The 25,926-nt window shown below is 40.8% G+C and overlaps 1 protein-coding gene across 1 annotated transcript in view; it reads right to left on the bottom strand.

Annotated features, from left to right (window-relative positions):
• Window positions 1–13,960: 13,960 nt before the first annotated feature.
• Window positions 13,961–25,926, bottom strand: part of SLC66A1L (solute carrier family 66 member 1 like) — a 46,483-nt gene continuing 34,517 nt past the window's right edge. The window contains 1 exon segment of the mRNA XM_017890525.1: window positions 13,961–14,066. Coding sequence (XP_017746014.1) covers window positions 13,961–14,066 — 106 coding nt within the window.

Raw genomic sequence — 25,926 nt, 5'->3', positions numbered from 1 at the left:
TGGGGTGCCACCATGCCAGGAGCTGTCCTCAGCACAAGTGAGTCTGGATGGCGCAGGTTTCCTGGCAACTGGGTGGCACAAGCCAGCTCCCAGAGGGTAGCTATTGGTGAGATGCCTTTTCTCTCTGCTTGATGCTAAACTACAGAGAAAATAAGCCCCATGACTCTTTGGAAATTTATTTTCAAGGACAATGATGATGATGAACATCTTTATCAAATAAAGAAACCGTTTTTAAAAATCTCTGTCTTGTTACACTTACATGACTATGTGGAGTTTTTACAGGGGCTGACAACAGAGGTGTCTGTCGCTCCTTAACTGGCCCCTTCTAAGACGCTGGGACCAGGGCCTCAGTCTTAGAATCTGTAGGAAATGTTGGAGTAGACAGTCCCTGAGGGACACTTTCTCAGAACATGGTATGTTTCTGAATGCACATTTAGATATAGCCCACCCTCCACAGAAGCAAGAACACTGCTGGGCAGCCAGCTAGGCCCATTTACTACTAAAGAACTCATTTCTGCCTTTCTGCGAGGGTGATTCAAATTCACCCTTCCACAAGATAGTCACAGGTCTTCCACAGCCCACTTGTTTGCTGAAGATCTGCAGTCCTGCCTGACCCCACAGGTGAAGCAGTAGGGAGAATGTCCTGCAGTTCTTCCCATGTGACTTTGCAGCAGGCCTTTAACTTCCTGACCTGTGCTGTACTGGACGTGGGGTCTACACTCTGAGCCTAAGTACTGGAAGTGGGGTCTAACAGGCCTAAGTGATGACTGGGGTAATACAGACTCCTGCCTGTGGGCTGATTCTTCTGTCCCTCGGTGCATTGTTGCTCTTTGTAGCACCAGCGGGGAAGGAGCATATGCTTGGCCTGACACTGGCAGAAGAGAAGCCATGTCAGTCTGCCTAAGAACAGCCGGGCCCCGAACAAAGCTGGAGGCTCCTGTTATGCATGCTCCTTTGGGGCTGCTGATCTGCTTTTTAAAATAAACCTGTTTCCAAGTATCAGATCTGAGATGGTGCCAAGATTAGAAGAGCTTCCTTTCATTTTCCTTTTTCCCTCTGGGATGCCATCATGGAATAAGAAGCTGTCACCAGCCTCACCTGGATTATTCTCTAGAAGGAAAGACATCTGGTGCTATTTTTTTCCTTCAGGATAAATATTTTACTTAACTTATCAAAGCCAAATTTTTGGCCTCTTCATCCCATGACTTTAATCCAGTGTCTGTCCTTTGTGTAAACCTGATTTTGGATTTAAAGTCCTGCAAGGCTTCTTTTGTGGTGGGTTCATGGGAGTCTTCAGAGGAGAGTGAGAGAGAGGAATAGGGGCTATTTGCTTCATATCGCCCCAGAAGGAAGCTTTGTCTCTACTCTCTTGAGAATCCTCACTATTGTTTTTATATTTGGGGTCCCAAACAGATGCTCCAGTACTTTCCTTTTATTGTTCACCCCCCTGCCATCCTTTATTGAGACTGCCATTGCATTAGATAATTGCATTTACCCTCCCCGAGCTCCCCCTTCGCAGACCTTCTTGGAAGGCTGAGCTCATGACTCATGCTTCTCTGATATAAAGTGACTCTCTGAATTCATCAATACCTGACACAGGGCTGCCCCTGTCCCCATTAGGCACTGCATCATTGACTGGTTGGTTAATTTCAGAATCTAGTTTAGGGTCATAGAAATGGTTGCAAATTTTTTTTGACATCAAGGCTCCTTGAGCTCATCAGTTTATCCAGGATTCAGGAACAACTCTCAGTATGAAGTATAGCCAGTCATTGGAAATTTCCAGGTAAATAGCACTAGAGTGGGGATGAACCACAGAAATGGCTGCTGCTTCTCCTAACCAACATGCCCACATCTTCACAAGGTCGGGCTGCTGCACATGCAGAGGACTGCCTTGGGGCCACTGGCCCCCTCTTTTCTTTCTAGAAATGTCTGTCTCTCTACTCTTAGCCAGAGCAACTGCCTCTAGAGAGCCCCTCATTTGTCTCAGCCCTCCCTCCTTTTTCCTCTTTTGCCTTTGAAGTTTCCAGGTTTCAAGACCAAAGCCCACAGCGATGACTTCCTCCTCTCTGTGGTTTCCCCAGCTCTTCTCATGACACAGGCGCCATGTCTGGAGTCTCCAATTCTCCTGCCTCTGCCACTGCCTCCCAACCCCTCATGCTTGGGGCCTCCACCTCTATACTAGTGCGTTCTCATGCTGCTAATAAAGACATATCTAAGACTGGGTAATTTACAAAGGAAAGAGGTCTAATTGACTCACAGTTCAGTATGGCTGGGGAGGCCTCAGGAAACTTACAATCATGGCAGAAGGGGAAGCAAACATGACCTTCACATTGTGACAGGAAGGAGAAGTGGTGAGCAAAAGGGAGAAAAGCCCTTTACAAAACCATCAGATCTCATGAGAATGCATTCACTATCACAAGAGCAGCATAAGGGTAACCACCCTCATTATTAAATTGCCTCCCACTGGGTCTCTTCCACGACACATGGGGATTATGGGAGCTACAATTCAAGATGAGATTTGGGTGGGACACAGCCAAACCATGTCAACCTCCAGGAGGAAGCATCTCATCCTCCAGCCCCACCGGCTAGAGTCTTTACCAGGAGAGGTCCCACGGCCTCAGCCCTTTCCTGTAAGAATTGGTGGCTGGATTGACTTTGTCGAAGGAGAAAGTTTCATTTTTACAGGGTTCATGCAAGGAGCGAGTCGGTCCTGCATTCTCAGGACAAATGCAGGGTGTGTTTTCTCACAGAGACAATATTTTTAAAGGAATGCATGCTGTTTATTAATATGAGGAATACAGTTCACGTGTATTCTGTATTTGTGGAATGGCCTAGGTAGCAATCCACTAGTGAACTAAAAACTGTCTGTAAATCAGTTTTACACGTGGACCAAAAATCGTACTGATTGAGCCAAGTCTCTGCCTTATACCTGATATAAACAAGCAATGGCAGTGTTGGACGTGGGATGTGGGGTCAGACACCCCTCATTAGAAGCAGCTGTGCTACAAGAGAAAGGATCCTGAAACTTGGGGCCAGAAATTGGGGTTCAACTACTCATGTGTCCACTTTGGACAATGCTGTCTTCTGAAAGACTTCATTGTCCTCAAGGGTAAACAAGAGCGGTCATGAAGATGAAGTGACATGGTGATCAGGAAGAAGGTCGTACATGGTAGGTGTTCAAGAAGTGTTAGTTAAATATGAATTCCAAAAAGAACCATTAGCAACACCGTGAACTCCAGAGGCTATTTGTAGATTGTGCAACTCGGTTTCCAAAGGCCAACATTTTTCCTTATTTGAAGCCTCATTCCCTTCCCTTTGCACAGCCACAGCCCCTCCTTACCTAACTGAGGAGTGTCAGGCTGCCTTCGGCCTTCTACCCTTTGCTTTGTGTCAAACATTCTGGCATGCTAGAGACCAGAGTGGCCTCTGCCCATACTCACTCCCAACTCAGAGAGGGGACATAGGTAGCATTGCCAGACTTCACAAATAAAAATATGGGATACTCATTAAAATCTGAATTTCGGATGAACAACATATAATTGCGTGCGTTGTTTTTATAATTAAAATCACTCGTCGTTCATCTGAAATTCAGATTTAATTGGGTAGCCTGTATTTTATCTGTCAACTCTAGGCATAGGGTGAGTTTCTGCTCCCTTCAAATGATCCCAACCCTTGGCCCCTTCAGAGTCCCAGGCCTGGGCCAGATCTGACGGTGGCTACTTGTCCTCCTTCTGCTCAGCCGACCCCCATCTAAGCCTTACTGTCCTTGAGCCCAGTGTGTCCACATCATGTGGACAGATGTCCTCAAGGCAGTGTCATCAGAATCACTGAATGGCATAAGCCTCTCCAACCTGGAGTAGATTCAGGCCTTGGCTGTGTCCCTCCTACTATTTATTTAGTGGTCAGGACCCACTGACAGTCTGAGAGCTGCCTCTCAGCCCTTGGAGCTTGTGTCATAGAGGGAGTTAGTTTCCCTCTCCCCAGGAACAGCCCTCAGTCAATGATGGGTGGGAATTGGAGGATCAATACCACAGCTCTCACACCCCTGGGTAAGGACGGGGATAAATCAGAGGTGTGTACAATAATCTACACTGTCTTCTCCAGTTCCACAGTGGGACTGAGCCCCAGCTGCCCACAGTGGAAACTGCCTAACAATGAATGCACCCTTTATAGACTTCTCTTTCTTCCCTTCTCTGACTCATTTTCTGACTCTCTTACCAATACTCCTTGCATTGCCTTCTAGATAAACTCCCTGCACCCAGATACATGACTCATGGTGGGCCTCTGGGGAGCCTAACCTAGAGCAAAGCTCTATGTCTTTTATCACACTACAGTTTCCTCAGCCACCTCAGCACCCGCAAGTCACCAAAGGTTAAAATCATAGGGTGCTTACGAGAAAATATAGACCCAGGAACCCAAGGATGATGTCAGGAGTCTTACAACATTGTTTGTTGAGATTTGTAAAGACCCCAGCAACAGAAAGAGAAGGCCCTTTCTAGCTTGGAAGATACTCCTGGGACAAGGGTTTAGCACTAGCATCTTCTTACCAGTTTACCAAAACAGGAGCTTCACACAAGAAGAGCCAGTGTTCTGTGTTCACGGCAGGGGAGTGAAGTTCCATTTCCTGGTCCTGCCCTACAGAGAAGTAGCACAGCAGCTCCTTCACAGGTTATTACTGTCAAAGCAGACTTCCCTGCCTGGCTTCCCAGGCTCCCCAGGAGCTGATCTCTGAGGAAACAGAGGCCAACATCTGTGGGGTTTCAACTGGCCTAAGCCACTGGGAAGGGGAAGGGTTTAGGGCTCAGAGAACGCATCTCTCTGCCTCCATGTACCTGAGTGATCTGGATAAAATGAGCCTCAGTTTCCTCATCTGTAAAATGAGAGTAATGATGCATCCTGGGGCTGTTGAGTGAATTACATAAAACAAGGTATGTTAGAGCCTAGCACTATGTAAGACATCCCACAAAAGTTAATTTCCTTCCCTGGTCTTATTGTACCTGTGAAACCGAGGTGGTAAGAACTCACACTCTTGTATGATGCTGTCTGTACTAACAGCTTTCACAAATCTTGTCTTCCCGGTCAGATTGGAAGCTACGCTGGAATCAGGCAAGCTCTTGTTAATTGATTCAACGGCCTTGACCTGCAAAGCTCTCTCTCCCACCTTGCCTTCCTCTTGGTTATCAAGAAGGTTCTGCAAAGATTGCCATCAGCAAGGCTGTCCAGCCTGATTCTTGAGTGGATCATGCCAGTAATTTGCTGTGATGGATAGAGTGCCTTAAACTGCCTGTGTAATTGTGGTGAGCAGCCGCCACAGTGGTAGAGCGACTGCGTTTAAGAAATTCAACTTGCAGGGAACACGGTGCTGCCTAAGCCACCGTCGTTCCAAAATTAGACCTTTCCTCCACTCCATCATTACATGGGTAAGCAGTCAGAACACTTCCTGAATACGAACCACAGATCAGAAGTGATTTATAGAAACATCCACATGTGTGTAGATGGTTGGCAGAAGGAGGGAGGGTGGGAGCCCAAGGTTGGCCCCAGACCAGCCACAGGCCTCCTCTACCGCAGCTCTAGCAAAATGACTGCTCTCAGTACTACAGGGACAGGGAAGGACTACAGTCTCCTGCAAAAAAGAAATGTGAGCTTCTTTTGGTTCACAGACTTGCCAGATCATAAGGCCCACTTGTTACGCATGTTAAAAATTCAGTCACCCTGGATCCTCTTTAAAGACACTGATTCCGTGGGTCTAGCTTGGGGCCTAGACATCTGTGTTTCTGACAGCCCCCTCCATTAATGGTTCTCAGACTGTGCTGCACATTACAGCCTCCAGTGGGGCTTTAAAATATCCTGATGCCCAGGCCCCACCGCAGACCAATAAAATCAGAGTTGCTGGGGGCGGCACCTAGGCACTGGGGCTTTTTAAGGAGCTGTAGATGATGTTGATGTGCAGTCAAGTTTGAGAACCAATTCCCAATCTGTAAAAGCAAGCAAGTCTGGGAAATACAGGTTCCAGGGTAGAAGCCTATTTAGAAGAACCAAGTAATTCTTTTATTTGGCATCATTAAACTGAAATTCAGAGCCCTTGCTGGTTTAGGCAAATAAAATAGGGTTATGGAGCCTCTTTTCAAGCAGTTGTTCTGAAATCAGTTTCTAACACAGTTGCCTGGACATCAACTCATATCAGCTGAGTCACACCCATGTTTTTTAAAGGCTCTTGGGTCATTTGGATGCTCCTCTAGGTCTGGACCCACTGACTTCAGAGAATTTATAAAAGGTCAAATCCTTTAATTTATAATTATGTAGGATGCATATTTGAGCTCTGCCACAAGGAAATTTCATGGGACTGAGCATCTCTAGGCAAATTTTACTTTTTTAAAAAAGTTTTAAAATAAAAGATGTCTGGTCTATAAGTGGACATTATAAAATACATTTGCAACCTGGTGTTCCCTTAACTCGCGAGCCCCTAAATAGAAGATATGGTAAGATAACTCAACTGTTCCTTTCCCCATATTCGTGCTACGTCTAGCCAAAAAAGGAAAAGGCCCAAATCTCCCTCCTGGCCTCAACCTTTGCAACAGCAAAGGTGGCTCAATCTGAAGCTCCCGAGGTCCCCCCAGCCCCTCCGCAGTGCTCTTGCAGGCCAGCAGCCTCCTGTGGGGGCGCCCCCTGGTGACAGCACGTGGGATAATTTCTGATTAGAAAAAGATCCCTGGGCTGGAAGGGCCTTTGTACAGCTTCCTGCAGTGGCCAGGATGTGCTAGGTCTGGGTTTATCTGAGTCAGGGCTTCTCTGAGGCATGCGTTTCTCAGCGAGTCTCCCGAATTTTATTTCCAATCCTGCCAAGGGCAGATTAAATGGCTACATGAATGGGAAAATGCAGGAGGCTTTGAAACAGATGGTTGGCTTGTGCAGGCTCAGTGACTTGCCAAGCAGTGGATTGTGTTGCCATATGAATGAAAATCCCACTGCGGCTGGGTTTTCATTTCTCCAACCTATGGATGACAGCGGCTCCCTTGTCCCCCTGGCAGTGAGGCCTGGAGCAGTTACCTGCTATTATTCGCCTCCCATCAGGGTTCAGCTTCTTGCCTCTCTGGATTTTCCTGGTTCCTTTCTCTGAAAGGGAGTGTCATTCTAGACTAATTTCCTGATGGTGTAAATGATTTAGCAGGGCTGATGAATATCAATAGAGCTGCAGATGGGTTTAAGGCGCCTAATGAATGTGACAGTCACTGGTGCCAAATATTTTTCCAACTTGCATTTAGGATGAAAACAAGCTTGAATTGTACCCACAAAGGGTACTTCTTTAATTATGCATTATAAATTCTAAAGTCAGTAGTCAAAAGTGTCAGCACAGTATGGCACAGATGAGAAACTGTGTACATGGACGTGTTCTCAATGCACATGAGCCAGAGAGACCCCGGTTCGAATCCCAGCTCTGCTACTAATGAGCTATATGAATTTGGACACGTTATATAATTTCTCAAAGCCTGCTTGTAAGATGCAGATAAAAATCCTTGCCCCTGGGCATTTAAAAAATAATGAGCATGAGAAAATGTAGCATGGGTGGCATTTGTAATTCAACAAATAGTAAGTACCTACTATGTAGAAAGGGCTGTACTAGGTGTGGGGAATTCAGAAGATTCTGGAAATTCACAGGTTAAGGAAATAACTGGAATGGTAGAATGCCAAGGGCAGGACAGAGGGAGGATGCACCAGGTGTAGGCAGTAGGAGGTGTTTTCTCTGTAAAGAACTTAAAAACAATAATAAAGCTGACTAAAATTTTATTTGCAGCCAGGTGCAATGTCTCACACCTGTAATCCCAACACTTTGGGAGGCCAAGGCAGTAGGCTTGCTTGAGCCCAGAAGTTCAAGACCAGCCTGGGCAACACTACAAGACTCCCATCTGTACAAAAAAGTTTAAAAATTAGCCAGGTGTGATGGTGCTAAGGGAGGAGACCACCTCTCATATTGTCTTATGCCCAATTTCTGCCTCCAAAGAAGCAAAAAGTAAAAACCAAAAGGCAGAAATGAAATCCATAAGCAGACAGCCTGGCGCCACACCGTGGGCCTGGTAGTTAAAAAATGACCCCCACCTAATCGGTTATGTTATCTATAGATTACAGACATTGTATAGAAAAGCACTGCAAAAATCCCTATCCTGTTTTGTTCCGATCTAATTACTCATGCATGCAGCCCCCAGTCACGTACCCGCTGCTTGCTCAATCAATCACAACCCTCTCCCATGCACCCCCTTAGAGTTGTGAGCCCTTAAAAGGGACAGGAATTGCTCACTTGGGGAGCTCGGCTCTTGAGATAGGAGCCTTGCCGACGCCCCCGGCTGAATAAACCCCTTCCTTCTTCAACTCGGTGTCTGAGGAGTTCTGTCTGCGCCTCGTGCTGCTACAGTGCGTGACTGTGGTCCTAGCTATACCGGAGGCTGAGGTGGGAGAATGGATTGAGTACAGGAGATGGAGGCTGCAGCGAATCGTGATCATGCCACTGCACTCTAGCCTGGGTAACAGAGTGAGACACTGTCTCAAAAAAAAAAAAGTTGATTTGCTTTTTATTATCAACATAAGCCAACAATTCTAAACAATGTCAGTGATCAAGTTTCTTTCTCCCCAAAATCTCTTGGTTTCAGTTCCAGGGAAGTGTTGTGGTTACTATTGAGTTTTAATAGAATATATGTAAGCTATGTATTCTTGTTTTTTATTATTTGTCCTTTAATAAACATTGTATTCTTTATTAAGGAAGTCAATTTGAAGAATGCCCAGTTATTCAAGGTGCCTTCCCCACTCCACTCCTCAGCACGAGTGGACTCAGCCTCAGGAGTTTTGTATAAAGCAAGTGTATAATGGTTCAAAATTGCTGGACCTATTGGTTCCCCTGAAGGTTTTGTCTCCAGCCCTGTGGCATCATCTATTCCTGTGTTTAAATGGTAGATTCAAAAATGATGGTAGCTCAGTGATTGTAGAAACAAGGACACAAAGATCTTGAGTTATACCAGTTCTGTCATTTCTGTGTAATCACTCAGAGGTTTTATGTTTCAAATTTAGAAGAAGGAAGCTCTGAACTTCAAGATATAATATTTTAGTTTGGCAAGTGCAAATTTTAGTTTATACATGAAATGTTTTACTGAAGTTGAATATATTTAAAATTGAATGTTGCTTTTCTAATCAAATTGTTATTTGTTTTTAAAACAAAGGAACAATTTGAGAAGAAAATGATTATTACTAATCCTTATGTGATGATTACTGAAAATAATTTTATCACAGAGAGGAAGAGATGTTAAAAAACGATCCACTCCAGGCATCAAATACACTAGGTATGTCACTGCAATGCATTACACAGCAAGTTTATAAAACATTGATATTGACATCAATGGTGGCCTTTCTCTTCTAACATGGCACTTCTCTGAGATGAAAGATAGGAGTTCACAGTGAAAGAACTAGGTGTCTGCAGTCTTTTGAAAATTTGATTCTGCAGTTTTAAAAAATAATAGTAACTACTATCACTGAGCCCTTCCTATATGTCAGGTATGGAGCTGACATGTTACAAACATTGTTTAGTACTTTATCCAGCACTGTGAGGTGGATATTATTATACCTATTTAAGTGATGAAGAAACTGAGGTTGGGAGAAGTGTGCTCCAGGTCACAGACCTTGTGAGTGACAGAGCTGGGCTGGCACTGTGGATTACCTGATTCTAAGCTTGTTTTCTTAACCACCACACCATGGGGAGAAGGAGAAGCTGATGCTGATTTCAGTTCCTGAGTAGATTGCAGGACTGGCTTGAGGCCTGTGAGATTCTAGACTTTATTTTTCTAACAACCATGCAATTAGATAAGACACTGACACTTGCAAATCAAATCAGGCAGATCTGAAATCCTGCAAACATCAAGGATTTACAGGAGATGAACCTGAAGCCCAGAAGGAATTATTGCACCAATGCTCACACAGCTACTACTGGATCAAGAAATCAGGGTTTTTTTGTTTTGTTTTGTTTTTTCTTTTCTTTTCTCTCTCTTTTTTTTTTTTTTGGCAGAGGGTGGGGGCGGATGCTCAGTGTCTTGCTCTGTCACACGGGCTGGAGTGCAGTAGCAAGATCATAGCTCACTGCAGTCTTGAACTCCTGAGCTCAAGAGATCCTCCCAATTGAGCCTCCTGCAGGAATGCACCACCATGCATGCCTGGCTAATTTATGTGTGTGTGTGTGTGTGTGTGCATGTGTATTTGTAGAAATGGGGGATCTCAGTATATTGCAAAGCTGGTCTTGAACTCCTGGCCTCAAGTGATCCTCCCACCTTGCTGGGATCACAGAAGAGAGCCATCATGCCTGGCCAGTAAGTCAAGTTTCTATCTGCCTATACCATGCGGCCTCTGGGCCTAAATTACACACAATCAGCTGTTTTACTTTTCCAACTATCCCACATTCTTATTTGCATAGGTTTTGGCTTGGAAGGAGGGAGGTTTTGGTTGTATGAATTTAGCCTTGAGGCAGCAGGCTGATGGTGTCACTGACAGAAAGGAGAACTGCGTGGGCGGAAGTTGCTGTAAGTACTCTGTCTGGGGATGATTTTGGAAACTGGTTTTCCTCCTTGGGCTACAAATACTCAACTTCTCAGATGCTGCTGAATATTGACTATGTGATAACGTGCTTACACTCTTGATAAAGTCTCATCTTTCAGTGCTCCCCAGGAGGAGATTGTGTAGAACCATGCTCCTTCTCTTCTTGACTCATTCTGTCAAAAAACGTCTCTGGAATTTTATTATAGCCTAGTTCATCTTCTTGACTTCAAAAGATTTCTATTATTTTCCCACAAGTCTGTCTCCTGATCTAAAGAATATGAACCCCCAGCTTAATCATTTTTAAAATTGTAATTCATATGACTATGGCTAAATTCAGGTTCCTGGACTTTCCCCTAGATGTTCAGATTCAACGGGTCTGGGTGGAAGTCTTGAATCTGCATTTTCCATGAAGGTGTGTCACAGGTCCCTCACTTTATAGGCCCCACTTTGAGATGCTCATAAGCAATGGCATGTTCTTAAGTTCTTTCCAGTCCCTTGCGAATGACAAGCCCTTGGTAGGTGTCTGCTGACTGAAAATTAAGGCCACTTCTATCCTCTACTGCAAATACACACTATTTGGAAAATTTCATTACTACTTCAGGCAAGGTTTATTTTAATGATCAGTGGTGTTGATTGTAACATCATCTTTCTCAGACCTGTTAGTATTTTTTATTTAGTGTTGTTTTGTTTAAGGATCCAAAAGTTGTGTACGAAAGGGGAAGCTGCTGAATCAGCAATCAGACTTAGAAAAGCATCAGCAACATTTCGTAAACATTTCATGTTAACTGTTAAGAAATAGGTTGAAAAGTAGTCCAAGAAATAATAATCAATGTGTAAGTAGTGCTAACAAGAAAAAGATTAAACTTAAAATAAAACATTGGGTTTTCCTTTCCTGATAATATAGAAGGCATTTAATATTTACAGTCAAAAGAATTGATTAGAAGGATTCATATAAACCAAATTCAAAGAAAACCCAACAGTCATTTTTGCAATGAGATCTCCCGAGTATAATGTAGGTGGCAGAAATCAGAATATGATAGAGTCTAGGAAATCTAGGATAGTTTCTTAAAATATAAAATAAAATCCCAGAGTTATTCTGCTAGTTTTTGTGACAATCATTATTTTTACAATTACACAAAAAAGGTTTTTTAAAATGTGGCAAACAATAGGAAGCATATGTTTCTCTTGTCTGTCAATAGTTTGGGAAACAAAAATTAACAGAAGACCTTGGTGATTTGCTCTCAGTCATTACAGGGCATCAGACAAGATATTTACCAATTATTATAGCATCTCCTGGTATTAGTGGACTGTTGGAGGTTTTTATCCATTATTTTCAAGGAATTCCACCTGAGAATTCATTCATCCTGTGCTATTTCATAATCAAATTGCTATACAAATAGAAGCACTTGGAAGTTTGTTGAGCAGAAGTAAATTGATTTCCCTTTTTACACAAATCTCATCTAAAAGCCAAGGTAAATCATTCTAAACTACCATCCATGTGGTTCTAATTACAAAATAAGAATAATTAAAAAGTCAAAACGCTCGAGCCCTCTTTCCCATGTTCTTCCAACCATGTCCTGTCCAAAGCTTTCTGAACTTTACATCTAAATTACTTAGCGGTGTTACTGACCTCTGATACGTCAGAGAAATATTTTGCTGGTCACCTGCTAGACTCTATCTCAATTTAAGGCTGCTGAAATGAGGAGTCAGGTTAGGACCAAATGCATATTTTGAAAAGAAAAGCTCTAAATCCCCTTTCTTTTCTTGAATAGAAAAGCTCTAAAAGAGCAAAGACGATATTTCATTTTAATTTCCCTTGATGTTAAAGAATATTCTCAAGAGATGCTGATCTAAAAATAGAGTGACTATCAGTTATCCATAACTTAAACTGACTTATATTTTTTCATCATGAACTCCACATTCAGGACATAATCTCCACGGCCCCTCATTTCACTGGATCAGACTTCCTATCAAGTGAGGGAAATAACTTTCTTCATAAGAAGCGCTGCCTACTTTAATTTTTTTCCAAAAGTAATGCTGGATGTAAAGATCTCTGTTACCCATGTCTTCAGGAAAAAGGAAAATGAAACAAGAACATTATCTCGTGTTTACATTTCATGATGACTTGATATTCAATTTACTCACATTTACAGGCAAAACAACCTTTTGACAATTCATTCATCTAAATTAATGAATTGTTCTTACCCTAGATGTATATAATATTGCTCTTTAAACATTTGCCTGACCAAAGATAAAGTGATTCCAAAGATTGTGCTTTTATTTGGGCTTTAAAATGAGCTGCAAATGGATGTGGAGTTTTCTCTGGGTCTTGTGGGATGTTTCACTCTTCTTCCAAGCCATGTAACTCAATCTTGCTCTTCCCTGGCGTTTGCAGGTGGCAAGAGCTGTGCTGGATGTTGAGGCCTTGCTTGAAGACACTTGCAGGTGCCACTTGTCTGAAAAGTTCTGACCTATAGTTGGTAAGAATCACAGCAGGCTGAAGGCCAGGGGATTTCTCCTGGGCTTTCCACTTTACCTTCGTGATTTTGTCTAAGTCATTTAGCTTACTAGGGCCTCAATGTCCTCATTTGTAAAATAAGGAGATATGCCCATTCCTTTAAGCACTACCTGTCTAGATTGTGTGACATATTATCTGCAAAGTGCTTCTATTAGTCAAGAGAGAGATACAAACTCCCACATAACAGGGCCTCTGTGGTTTATAGTGATACTAGCTAATATTTATTGAGGCCCTACCATGTGTCATGCAAAATGCTAAGCACTTTACATTTACCACACTACTGGAAAATAGAAAGACAAATTTTTTAAAAATTCTGCACATTTTGGTATAGAATGTCCAAGAAGCCTTCATTGCTTTTATATATGCCACTTGACTCAGCTAATATACAAATCATAGTTAAGTTATGGTCATATATATTTGTGCATTCATTTAACAAAATGCCAAGTCTCAAGTCAAAATAAATCTTCTCTCAGAAGTATTTATAGGCCAGGCGCGGTGGCTCAAGGCTGTAATCCCAGCACTTTGGGAGGCCGAGATGGGCAGATCACGAGGTCAGGAGATCGAGACCATCCTGGCTAACATGGTGAAACCCCGTCTCTACTAAAAAAATACAAAAAACTAGCCGGGCGAGGTGGCGGGCGCCTGTAGTCCCAGCTACTCGGGAGGCTGAGGCAGGAGAATGGCGTGAACCCAGGAGCCGGAGCTTGCAGTGAGCTGAGATCCGGTCACTGCACTCCAGCCTGGGCGACAGAGCGAGACTCCGTCTCAAAAAAAAAAAAAAAAAAAAAAAAAAAAAAAAAAAAAAAAAAAAAAAAAAAGTATTTATAGTAGTATGGCATAAACAACTGTAATACCCATATATGCTAATTTCACTTATCTAAAAGAATATGGGATATATACAGGGCATAGGACCGCCCAAAGTGACAATCTGACTTTCTCTCTGGTGATGGAGTCTTTGAATAACTGAGGCTGGAATATCCTGGGGAAAGAAGGGAACATTGAAATTAAATATTGCTCAATATTTAAATTTCAATGTCAACAAATGCTGATTTCCATCCCAAAACAAAATACCAACTTGCAAAAGTCTTGCCAATAGTCCATGAAAATTTTGTGAACTAGATTTGCTAGTTCCAAACAAGGCTTTTTGGCATCGCACCTCTACTCACTTAAAAAAAGTAGTTGATACAGCAAGAGCTGGATGAGACGAGATAACTTTGTATATTCAAGGTATGTTTATGGCAGTCAACATGCTGCTAATGAGAACTTTTTAATCATTGAAAAGTAAATTGAATACCAAGTTATAATGAATTATAAACACATGATGATAATTATGAACCAAAATTCTTTCATCATAAATTTTAAAATGTGCTGTAGATGCAGTACGTTTTAAAAAAAACTTTAACATTCAAACCAAATTGTAATTAGCTTTTATACTAAAACACAAAACAAAACAAAAAGTGAACATTATGAAGCTCAGTTTCTTAGTCTTGAAAGAATGTTAAATTTTATACTTAGGCCATTTTAAATCATCAGTGTTGATTTAGTTTCAACATTTTACGAAACACAAAACAATGCACATGTACAGGCATGTGCCTGTGTCCCTGGCTCCTGCCCTAAACATTAAGTTTTACTACCTAGTTTCTGAGCTGCATAAATAAAATGCAGAACAATGAAAAGGGGGAGTAAAGTTACTTTTATTCTTTGCTTACATCTTAAACATTTGAAAGTATAAAGAATAAATTTTAAACTTGTCAGTTCAGAATTAGGCCAGAGAGGCTCAGGAGCAATGATAGGGTAGTGGAAGGAAAGACATGAAGACATGAAGGTAGAATCGTGTCCTTTCATAGTGACCCAACACAGCTGTGTCTCCACCTTCTTTAAGCCCTGGCAGACGTGTTACCTTGTGGAGATATAGTACCAAGTGAAAGTGGTTAGGATGCTTTCTTGCTCCTTTTCCTCCAGGCCTCATCTACATAATTCACTGACCATTCATATGACAAAATTACGTAAACTACTCCCAGGAAAATACCCATTTGTTAATATGCAAGTGTGTCCTACTAGACAGAGGGATGCAGCTCACCTACTAAAAAATGGGCAGACACAAAGGGAGCTTTCCAAAGAATTCCTGTATCAGACCAACGAGGGGTGTGGTTTCAGGAATCTAGGGAAGGGCTCTTGCTCTAAGGACGGCCATGGTTAATGTTGGCATGCCAACCACTTTAACACCTTTGGACAAAGACTTGCCATTTTTCTACAGTATTTTAAAAAATACAGAGCAAAAGTCTACCCAGACTCCTGGGAGAAGCTATTCATTCTTTTTTTAAATTTTATTTTAACAAATATTAATTGACTGCCTACCATGCTTCTATAGGCTATCCTGGTATCCAACAAATAGACTAAATCTCAGCCTCCATAAATCTTATGTAACAGTGGAGGAGACAAGTAGGTCATGACCAATGCATTTCTGTGAATAGATTTTACCAATTTCTTCTATAGTAGTATCACCCCAAGTACCAAGACAGAATTGGGCACTTTAAACCTGAGAAACTAACTATGTCCATGTCCTAATTCCTCAGCTTTTCTGTGGCTTTTTCATGTCCCCATTAATGGCACAATTCTGAATTTGTGTTTTTGCCACTAAGATACGTTAGAAACATATTTAAGCTTTTGTGGCAGAATAACAGAGTGAAGTTTTAATCAGTGTTTTCCCCCAGTCCTTGGTATTTCCTTTTTTCACTAGTGGAGAAAAACTTAAATTCATACTGTTCTTTAAAACTATTTCTGTTAAGTCTCAGAGTTTTTCCAACATGATTACAAGGAGAAAGCTAAATGATGGGCTGGATGCTTTTTAACTAAATGAAGTCAAGACCTTTATGTAAGAGTAACATAACAGAATGAAGTTAGAGAGGACACAGAGCTGGTGTGTACATTACACATTTAGATGAGTGACTTGATTTCTAGCAATAAACATTCTATCAAATTCAATTTCCTTTCAAAAACTTATAGTGAGTAAATGCAATTTCCCATTCCAAGCAAGCATGTCTCTAAGATTAAACTTATAGTCCATAGAAGATAACAATAAAAGTTTAAAGTCAGTACTTCTCCAAGGAAATTACTGCAAACCAGTTAGGGAATAATTTTATGAAAAGAAACAGAAGAAATATAAACATGAAGAAAAGAGACCTTCATCCGAATCTTGCTGTTTATATTCTTAGCGTGTTTAAAATAATCTTCTTGTATTTTCTTATTATATATTAAGGATTTCTGGCTGAGTCAATGCTTCATATTCACCAATTCCTATGCCAATAATCTCCCATTCTTCAAAATTAGTCATGAAACTGAGTGCTGAAGTTTGTGATCCTCTAGCTTTGGTCACAATTTCAGCCAATGCTAAATCAAATGCATTTCAAAGAAGGTTTAACCTTCTAGTCCTATTTACTCCTTAGTGTTACCCACACGCTTTCAGCTGAGTGCCTTACTGCCTTCCGGAACAAGTGATGGTACCTAAAAGAGAAAACCAAAGCATGTTCTCTGATTTTTCAAAAGTCTAACCTTTGAAGGAAAACTGAAAAGATACTTGTGCATAAACAATGTGACAAATCTGTGAGGATGCTTGGTTGTGTAAGTGCAAGGCTTGCTGCCCCAGAGATTAGGAAATATTCCCCATAGCAAAGGAAGGAGCAGCAAGGAGTGAGTAAATACTGGGGGCCTTAACAGAGGGCCCCCAGTTTGCAATTGCAAACACACAGAGGCTTAGAGACCTGGTAAAAGAGGAAACTCATCTCTGTTTCCTGGCAAGAGCCTGGGGAGTAGCAAGATCTCAGGGTACTGCCTCTTGTATAAACATAAATTTGCCGGAGGCAACCACATAGTTTAGCCCTGCACAGGACAGAGTGGGAGGAGCAGGCTCGTCCTCTTGTGTCTTGGAAATGCATGGAAATTAGTGAAGACCCAAAGACTTGCACTGGGGTGTGAGGTATGACATAGCAATAAGGACCAAATGGGAATGAGGACATTTCAGTGGATGCCAGCAGAAAATATGATAATCCAGATGAGATGGACACCCTCCTGTGCACCCCCCACCTCCCAGACTTACTATGATTTAAATTCCCAGTAACTTACTGCAATCCCTAGGAAATAGGTAGAATATACTCATTATTGACTAAAACTAAGATTTTATCACCTACTTCTATGGGAGCTTAAAATAGAAATTGACTTATAGAAAAAGAAATGTCCATTTCTTCCACACGTAAGTGTATGGACAATATTCCCACCTACTACATTTTTATAAGGAGTTTAGAATTTTGGCTTCATTGGGATTAGTTGGGGTGGTTCTGGGCAGGGACTTGTATTGGCAAACAGATTTTATATCTTTTATTCAGGTTGGTTGTTTGTTGTTTAGAGGTTGAAGGAATCAAGAGTAAGAAAAGGCTTTAATTTACAGCTGAAAGCAGAAGTGGCCATTTGGAAGTCACTAGTTTGAATCCTGGATTGGCAAAGACTTTTTCCAAAATAAGCCAAAAAAGTGTTTAAAATTAGAATCATAAGAATTAAAATATGAAATTATTTGGTATCAAATATAATATTGCTCTCAGAAGTGTTATAAAAGTCTAAAAAGTTGCATGTCATCAGTGATTTCTCAGCCCTAAGTATATGTCAAAGTCATCAGTAGAATTTTTTTGTAAGTAGATATAGCCAGGTCTTATCCCAGACCTGCTGAATCATAATTTCTCCTGGTAGGGCATTTTCTGGGCAGTTATTTAAAAAATGTCCCAAGGCTGTACAATAGTTAGTGACAATGGATGTCTGAGAAACTTCTTCTAATGCAACTGACTGCAAGTTTTATCAAAAACTGTGGAAATGGTCATTACTGTTTTCACTCAAAATATTTATTAAGTATCAATAATTTCATGGGCCCTCTAGGAGAGCCTTCTGCTTTCAACTCTAATTTAAAGAGGATCTTCTCCTCTTCTTGATCTCCTTGAGCTCTAAACGACAAAAAACAAAAGACATAAAATCTGTTTGCCAAAACAAGTCCCTGCCAGAACCATCCCCAAATAACCTCAATTAAACTGAAATTCTAAATTCCTTATAAAAATGTAGCAGGTGGGAATATTGTCCATAAACTTAGATGTGCAAGAAATGGAACTTTATTATCTACCTTGCCTGCAAGATAAAACACTGTTTCAACTTTAACACCTCAATATGAGAAACGTCACATCAACCCACAGGTGAACTGAAGCCTAGTTCTTCACTCACAGGCTTGGCTGGGACTTTTGAAAGAAGCCCAGAGCCAAGCATACTTCCTTAATTCTGCCACTCACATTGTCCCCTCCCTGCTCAACTAAGAAGCAAATAATGTTAAGTAGTCTGTTAAGCCTCTCTTTCGAGGGGAGGGCAGGATGTAAGTTTAGTAAGGCAGTCATGCTTTCTTATGGTTCTGCCGTAGCAAGTCCTAACCTTCTCCCACCCATCACCTTGCAGCATCATCAGCCACGCCAGGGAGCCAGACAAAGTCACATTGCTGACAGCCATAAAGGACTTCAGCACGTAGCAGACAGCCTTCCCTGACAGCTCTATATGAGACAATGTCTCTAAAATGCTGCTTTGACTGTATCTCTCCATAGCCTTCAGTGACTCCCCACTGCCCACAGGTGGCCCTCAAGGCCCTGTGGATCTGTCCTACCTCTTCTAGCCTATTCTTCTATTCCTTTCCTACATTGACTCTCTCCTCCAGCCAAATGGTCTGTTTTTTATATTTTGAATACTGGCCCACTTCTCAGTCTTTGTTCTGACTCTTCCATCTGCCTCTAATTTCCTTCCTCTCATCTTGGGCAACTGATAAATTACCCATCTTTTAAATCCCACATCAAATACTCCCCACTCCTTGAAGGCTTCTGTAGTCTTTTGTTAGAGATGCTGTAACAAAGTACCATAGACTGGGTGGCTTAAACAATAGAAATTAATTTTTCATAGTTCTGGAAGCCAAAAGTCCAAGATCAAGGTGTCGGCAGGCAAGTTTGGTTCCTTCTAAGGGCTGCGAGGGAAGCTATGTTTCAGGCTTCTCTCCTTGCCTTGTAGATGGCCATTTTCTCTCTGTGTTTCACTCCGTCTTCTGTTTGTCAATGTCTGTGTCCAAATTTTATCTTCTTATAAGAAGACCAGTCATATTGTATGAGCACCGCTCTCCCCTCCACCCCCGGCAAATAACCTCATTTTAATTGAACTACCTCTCTAAAAATCCTATCTCCAACTGTGGTTACAATGTGAGGTACTAGGGGTTAGAACTTCAATACATGAACTTTTGGAGGGACACAATTCAATCCAAAACAGCTTGCTTCTGGTTGCTCATTTCAGCCAGAAGGGATTTCTCCTCCTCTGTGCCGACAGCCTCTACTGCACACAATACTTAGCAGCAATTGTACTTCTATCTTTGCTCCCCAATTAGGGACTAGCACATTGCACAATAGAAGCTGCTTAATAGGCCCCCACTTACAAATTCTGCAGATGAATTGTCCCCTCATGCCCTCTGCAATTCTACCTTTTGCTTGCCCCTAGTGCCCCAAGGGCCAGCAGAGAGCAGGCTTTCTGGAGCTTGTGTGCTTCTACTCTGACCAATTGAGCTGTAAGTTTACCAAGACTCAGTTGTGCTTGATCTGAACCCTGTGTATGCCCTGTTGGATTTAATATATTTAAATAATTTAACTAAAAATTGTGTGATGCAATGAAATATGAGTGTAAAGGGAGAGACTGTTTATGAAAAATTAAGATGGTTCCTTTGAAAAGGGTTGACAAAAGGGAGCTCCTAAAAGTATTCCTGAATTATGTGTGAGTGAAACAACTGTAAAGTCAGAAGAAAATAATAATTACAATCTAGAGGCATCTCTTCTCAGATTACGAGTGTCTTTAAGTTCCTACTCTACTCTAACAAAACCATAACTTTAAAGAAATCAAAAACTAGAAATTGTAAATGATGTATTGTAAATGTGGTTTATGAAAGACAACTCCAATATCAGACCTAGATTCCAAGAAAAGACTTCGCCTTCCTACATCAAATTATCTTGAATGAATATACAATTTATTATTTTAAGTTAAAATAAATGTTTATAGTATACATTATGTATTAGGATTTTTTAAAATGACTCTTCAGTTTATTTAACTTTTCAATTAATCATCCAACTACCCATCCCTCTTGCATAAGCTAACAGGAACACGCCTGAAAAAGCTGCCATGCCAATGAAGGATTGTACCAAGGTGTGATTTTCATAAGCAAAGAAGACACAAGAGCTGCCTTTAGGACTTGCTAAGCTCTGGGCAGCATCTGACAGACTTGAGAATTAATACAGTTTCTTTCCAAACAAAGAGTTCAGGGCAACTGCCTGTGAAACACAGTCATAACAGAGACATACTTTCTGGATAAGTGGTTACAGTTACATCACAGCTCCCTTACCTCGCTGACCCGGAGAGGAATGTCTGCACTGGGGTCTCCTCCCAGCCATGCCTACCTGCACAGGTTGAAGTCCACTCCGCAGTGTTTCATCCAACATTTGCAAAGGACCTACTCTCCATTAGCCACCTGCACTTTGAAAATGCTTGCAATCTTTTCCAGAATGAGTTGAATCCACAGTTCAGTGATATGTTTTATTTATATCTATAGGAAACAAGACATTTTATAATTACCTACAACAGAAAGTATGTGCAACACCATTCAACCAGAGTCTGCTTTAAGAGACCAGGGTGTCATACAAAACGCATCTGAGTGATTTTTTTGTACATTTAAAAAAAAAAGAAAAACCACCATTGAATAAAGTTAGAAACGGAGATAGTAATTTCTACAGATTTTCAGATCAACTACAATTTTTCAGTTGCAGAAAACCTTAACGATAAACATGTTCTTTATTCTGTCACCAATGCCTGTGGTTGGGGCAGAATGTTATAGAATGAGTGTGTTGCAGGGAGAAAAGGCATGAACTCATCCCTTCACCAAGAAAAGGATCAACACAGCAACGTTCCTCACCACACCATGGACAGAGGCTGCAGTGCAGGCTTTAGGATTCATCCTCATTAGCAGGTAATGGTTCCCCTTCCAGCACCGCAACCAAACTGGGTCATCGTATCCTCTGCCTGTAGTACGGAATGAACTGTGCACTCACCTGGTGTGTTCTTCTTAAGGGAAAAAATTAAAGAGCTTATTAATTCTGACATGATTTACAAAATTATGTTGCAAATCATCAGCTCTTTCCCCCTCATATTAAATCTGAGATACAGAAAATTGATCCAATTCCCGTAGTTCTCTCACCCCATTACTTATCTATAAGCTTATTTCCTTTTGTTCTTCTCCAAGTTCTTTTTCACTCTTGTTTCCCTTTCCTGATCTCTGTCTTCCTTGCATGTTCCCTGGCTTGCTTGTTTTCCTTTAAGTCCTACACCAAAGAATTAAAACAAAAAATTAAAAAAAAAAAAACCTCTTAAGTTGAATATAGAGAACAGACAAAGAATTCTAAAGCCAGAAAGACTATTCAAAAAAGATACAATTCAGTTATTTCCATTATTGACTAGCAAACTGAGGTGTAAAGAGGCCAAAGCTGGTTCTAGCAGTATTCTTTGGCTCTATTTGTTCATGTTTATTGCTCTCCAGTTGCTACTAGTACAGGGACTTGGTAAAGCACAGACCAGGCTGTGCTCTCTTTGAATTCACCGAGTGCCTTTCCTCCAAAAAACAGCAAGTCTCAGGTGTCATGTGTAAAACTGCTTTGTCAACTAAAAAACTTTTTTAGAACACTGTTATCACCATAAACTGGGATGATATTTGCATCTCAATTTTCTGAAGTCACATCTAGGCAAAGTTAAGGGCTTGTGAATATGAAAACTTTATTTAATAAGATTTCTGGTGTGCATTCTCACTGAAAGGAGTTCAATCAACACCTCCATAGATCGCACACTTTAAAAATTCTCACACTTATCAAAAAGCCCCAGAACTTTTAGGTAGAAAAAAACAAGGTGGGTATCACGTGCTTGGACGAAGTGTTACTCCTGTCAGCTCCCTGGATCACTCATGAATCCATTGTTTTGGGGGAAACAGACTTATTTTTTTCACTTTAAACTAGAAGAAAACTCACCTTCTGAATACTCTGAACATCTTCCCTCTCCCTTTTGTTTATTTATTTTGTTTTTGATTCACATTAAGCCAAGCCACTCCCTGGCCTTGTCTCCAATTTTGACATACTCTGCCTTTGGGTCCAGAAATTTCTAGAATTAATGTTATGGCTGTGCAGTGTTCTCCAGATATAACATTCCACACAAGCAATGAAAAATACTATATGGAGCTCCTCAGTCTTTTCTATCTGACAATCACCCAAGGGATACTGCCTACACTGCTTTCCTTTATTTAAAATGAAAGGTAAATTTTGCTATTAAGAAATGGAGTGAAATTGGGCTGGGCATAGTAGCTCATGCCTGTAATCCCAGCACTTTGGGAGGCCGAGGTAGGTGGACCACCTGAGGTTAGAAGTTTGAGACCAGACTGGCCAACATGGTGAAACCCCATCTCTACTAAAAGTACAAAAATTAGTGTGGGCATGGTGGCGGGTACCTATAATCCCAGCTACTTGGGAGGATGAGGCAGGGAATCACTTAATCATTTGAACCTGGGAGGTGGAGGTTGCAGTGAACCGAGATCACACCATTACACTCCAGCCTGGGCAACAGAGCAAGACTCCGTCAAGAAAGAAAGAAAGAGAGAGAGAGAGAGAGAGAGAGAAAGAGGAAGGAAGGAAGAAAGGAAGGAAGGAAGAGAGAGAGAGAAAGAATGAAAGAAAGAAAGAAAGAAAGAGAGAGAGAGAAAGAAAGAAAGAGAGAGAGAGAGAGAAAGAGAGAAAGAAGGAAAGAGAGAAGGAGAGAAGAGAGAAAGAAAGAGAGAAAAGAGAGGAAGAAAGAGAGTGGAATTGTACTAACCTCTCCTGTCTCTCATCTGATCACATAGACATTGAAGAGGTTCTATGCGACTGTCATTTAATGTTAGTTTAGATTTAGACGATTCATTGAGAGGAGGCAATGAGAGTGAAGACAATCTTGGTTATCTTTCAAGCTGGCTGAGCTCAACTTAGTACTTCCGGGATCTGAAATCCCTCTGCCATTTTTTAGCAGAGCCACAACATCCTGGTATAACATGAGCATAACATAGGCTACAGAGATTCCACTTGATGCTAGGGTAGGATCCCACAGGATGAAGGGAAGAGATCTGACCTAAAGATGAGGGGAAAATTGAGTGAATATATTTAACCTTAGCCACTGAATCAGGAACCAAAGCAGAAAGCAGGGGGAAAATGAATCCAAATAATATCATTCATTCTCAATTTAAAATAAATTTTAGAGTTTGCTAAGAACAGAAATTGTCACCAAGAGTGTTGGAGTCAGGCTAGCTGTAGTTTGTGACTGGTCTGACAAAGGCTAACTCTTACCCAGCTGTCCAATAAAAACACTTAACAAGTATCATTTCCATAAGGCTTTGTCTACTTGAAACACAAGCCAATTGTTTGGGTCCAACTTATGAAGCAAGGTCTTACAAAGGTTATGGGGTGAGGAGGCCTGATGACAATTAAATTGCTTTAAATGGAGCTCAAAATACCACCTTAAATATTCTCCTCTCCCAAGAAATGCTTAGTCATAAATCAAGTAGTTCAAAATGTATTAAAAATGACAAATAGAGCAAGCACTTACATCTCATTTTTTTTCTTTTAATTCACTGATGCATCAAAGATTTCTGAAGGATATTATTACGCACAAAAAAGATGAAGTACACCAGGAATGCAAGATTCCAGGGATAAAAGAGGAGATTAAAAATCAAATGGTGGCCCAGACTTAATGCTAAAAATTATTCTGAAAATAGACATGTGCACTTTAAGACAGGGAGATGAGGACTGTCTGCTCTGAACTTGTAAGGAGTGGCGAATCTCACAATAATTGGACACATGTTTCTCATCTTTGAAAAACTTATGAATCCATTTTAATGTATTAAAGTTCATAGGTACTATTTGTCTACAAGTAAGCTTTCTTCTCTCTCTTCCCACCATGCATTCCTTAATGGGGTTTTGATTTCAATGGGGGAAAAAAATAAAAACGTTCCAAAACTCGCTAATGTTTTCTGAATTGCCATTAGGCTAACTTTAGAAGGAGTTTTTAAAAAATGTGCTAAATGAAACTTTCTGTGCAAGAATCCCTGATATGCCAGTACTTCTAGAAAATAAGTTATTTTTTAATGTGTCCCTTCTGCTGTATGTAGAAATAAATTCTCAGCAATAAGAATTATTAAGTGCCTAACCCAAGATTCAAATTTGTCCTTACCTGGAATAAATCAGAAAGTGGCTCAGGTAGAAAAATCTAGCCTGGCAAATCATAACACACCTCCTTAAAAGACACTGTTTCTGAGCACTTGGATGACCCAGTGTGAAAGGAAGAGCGAACTCTCCGGAACAACTCTGATTTCTCTCTTCCTTATGATTATAAATACCTAGAGAATTCAACCAATTCCCAAGGCAGTAAGCCTGCCTTTTCTTTATAGCCTTTTTTCAGTCTACTTGGAAACATCTGTTTTTAATTGAATTTGGATTTGAAAGTAATTTCAGGAGAGATTGGATTCAGGCTCCAATCAAGTTGGAACAGAGAGATTATTGCTTATACACATATCCTAAAATTCAGGGAGGCTTGAGGCCAAGGATACCACACTTCCTGAATGCAGGCATAAAGCACATACATTTAGAAATGAAAAAGGAATGGTCTAATTATCTTGGGAAAACCTCTTTAAGACCAATGATTCTGGGTTTTAGGTTTCAGCTTTTAGACAGGATTCAATTTTAGGAAAGGTCAGATAGAGGACATTGCCCTCCCATGCACTCCCTATCTGGAGCAGAAGATTAAGCATTCATATAATCAAGTTAAAATAAAAACAGAATTTTGGGTTGTTCACTGAAAAGATCATAAATCTACCCTTTCTGCTAATTTGTTTTATTATTATTATTATTTGTATAAATTTAAGGGGTAGTCGTGTTGCATGAATATATTGAGTAGTGGTGAAGTTGGGTTTTGAAAGAAATGGAAACACTATCACCTAACCACAATTTTTCTCTGCTAGTCTCTCAGTGGCAAGAAGCCCCTGTGTTCCATTCATGCTTGCCTTCCCCTGATTCCCATCTTACTAGAAGGTTGAAGAAAGGGAAATGATTCAAGATTTCCCCTTTGTTCTGTTCTGGGACTCCCTACTGAACACAGGTGCTCAGGAATCATCCAGACTTTGTTGCTAACTCAGTGTATTCCTAACTGTCTGCCTCTAAGTATTCTATTTTAAATGAGGCCCTTATTTTCTGCTTCTCAAAACATCTTTGGTGAACTCATTAGTGATCTGTCACAAAGTACTGAAAATCATGAAGAGCTGCTAAAGTGCAAGTGGCCATTTTCATTTTCTTTAATGACTGAGTCCAAAAAATAAAAGTAAAATTCATGCCAAGAATTATTCAGTGATTATTTGATTCTTTGACAATCCATAAAATAAACCTTGGATTCCTCACTTCACAATCAGACTGACAGCTTATGCCAACTTTATCAAGCCTATCATAAATATACACCCCTATGTTTCTTGAAACTCAAAGTACCAATGAGCAAGAGAACACAGAGATATTTCCATTTAACTATATAACTATGATAAATTTTAGTAATGTATTAGTCAGGGTTCTCTGGAGGGACAGAACTAATAGGATATATATATATTATATATGAAAAATATAGAATACATGAAATATATATTGTATTTATATTTCATATATAATGTATATGAAAAATATAAA

The sequence above is a fragment of the Rhinopithecus bieti genome, unplaced genomic scaffold, assembly GCF_001698545.2.
Source record: "Rhinopithecus bieti isolate Rb0 unplaced genomic scaffold, ASM169854v2 scaffold_17971, whole genome shotgun sequence".
Lineage (NCBI taxonomy): Eukaryota > Metazoa > Chordata > Mammalia > Primates > Cercopithecidae > Rhinopithecus > Rhinopithecus bieti.
This window is presented reverse-complemented; position numbering and strand designations above follow the sequence as displayed.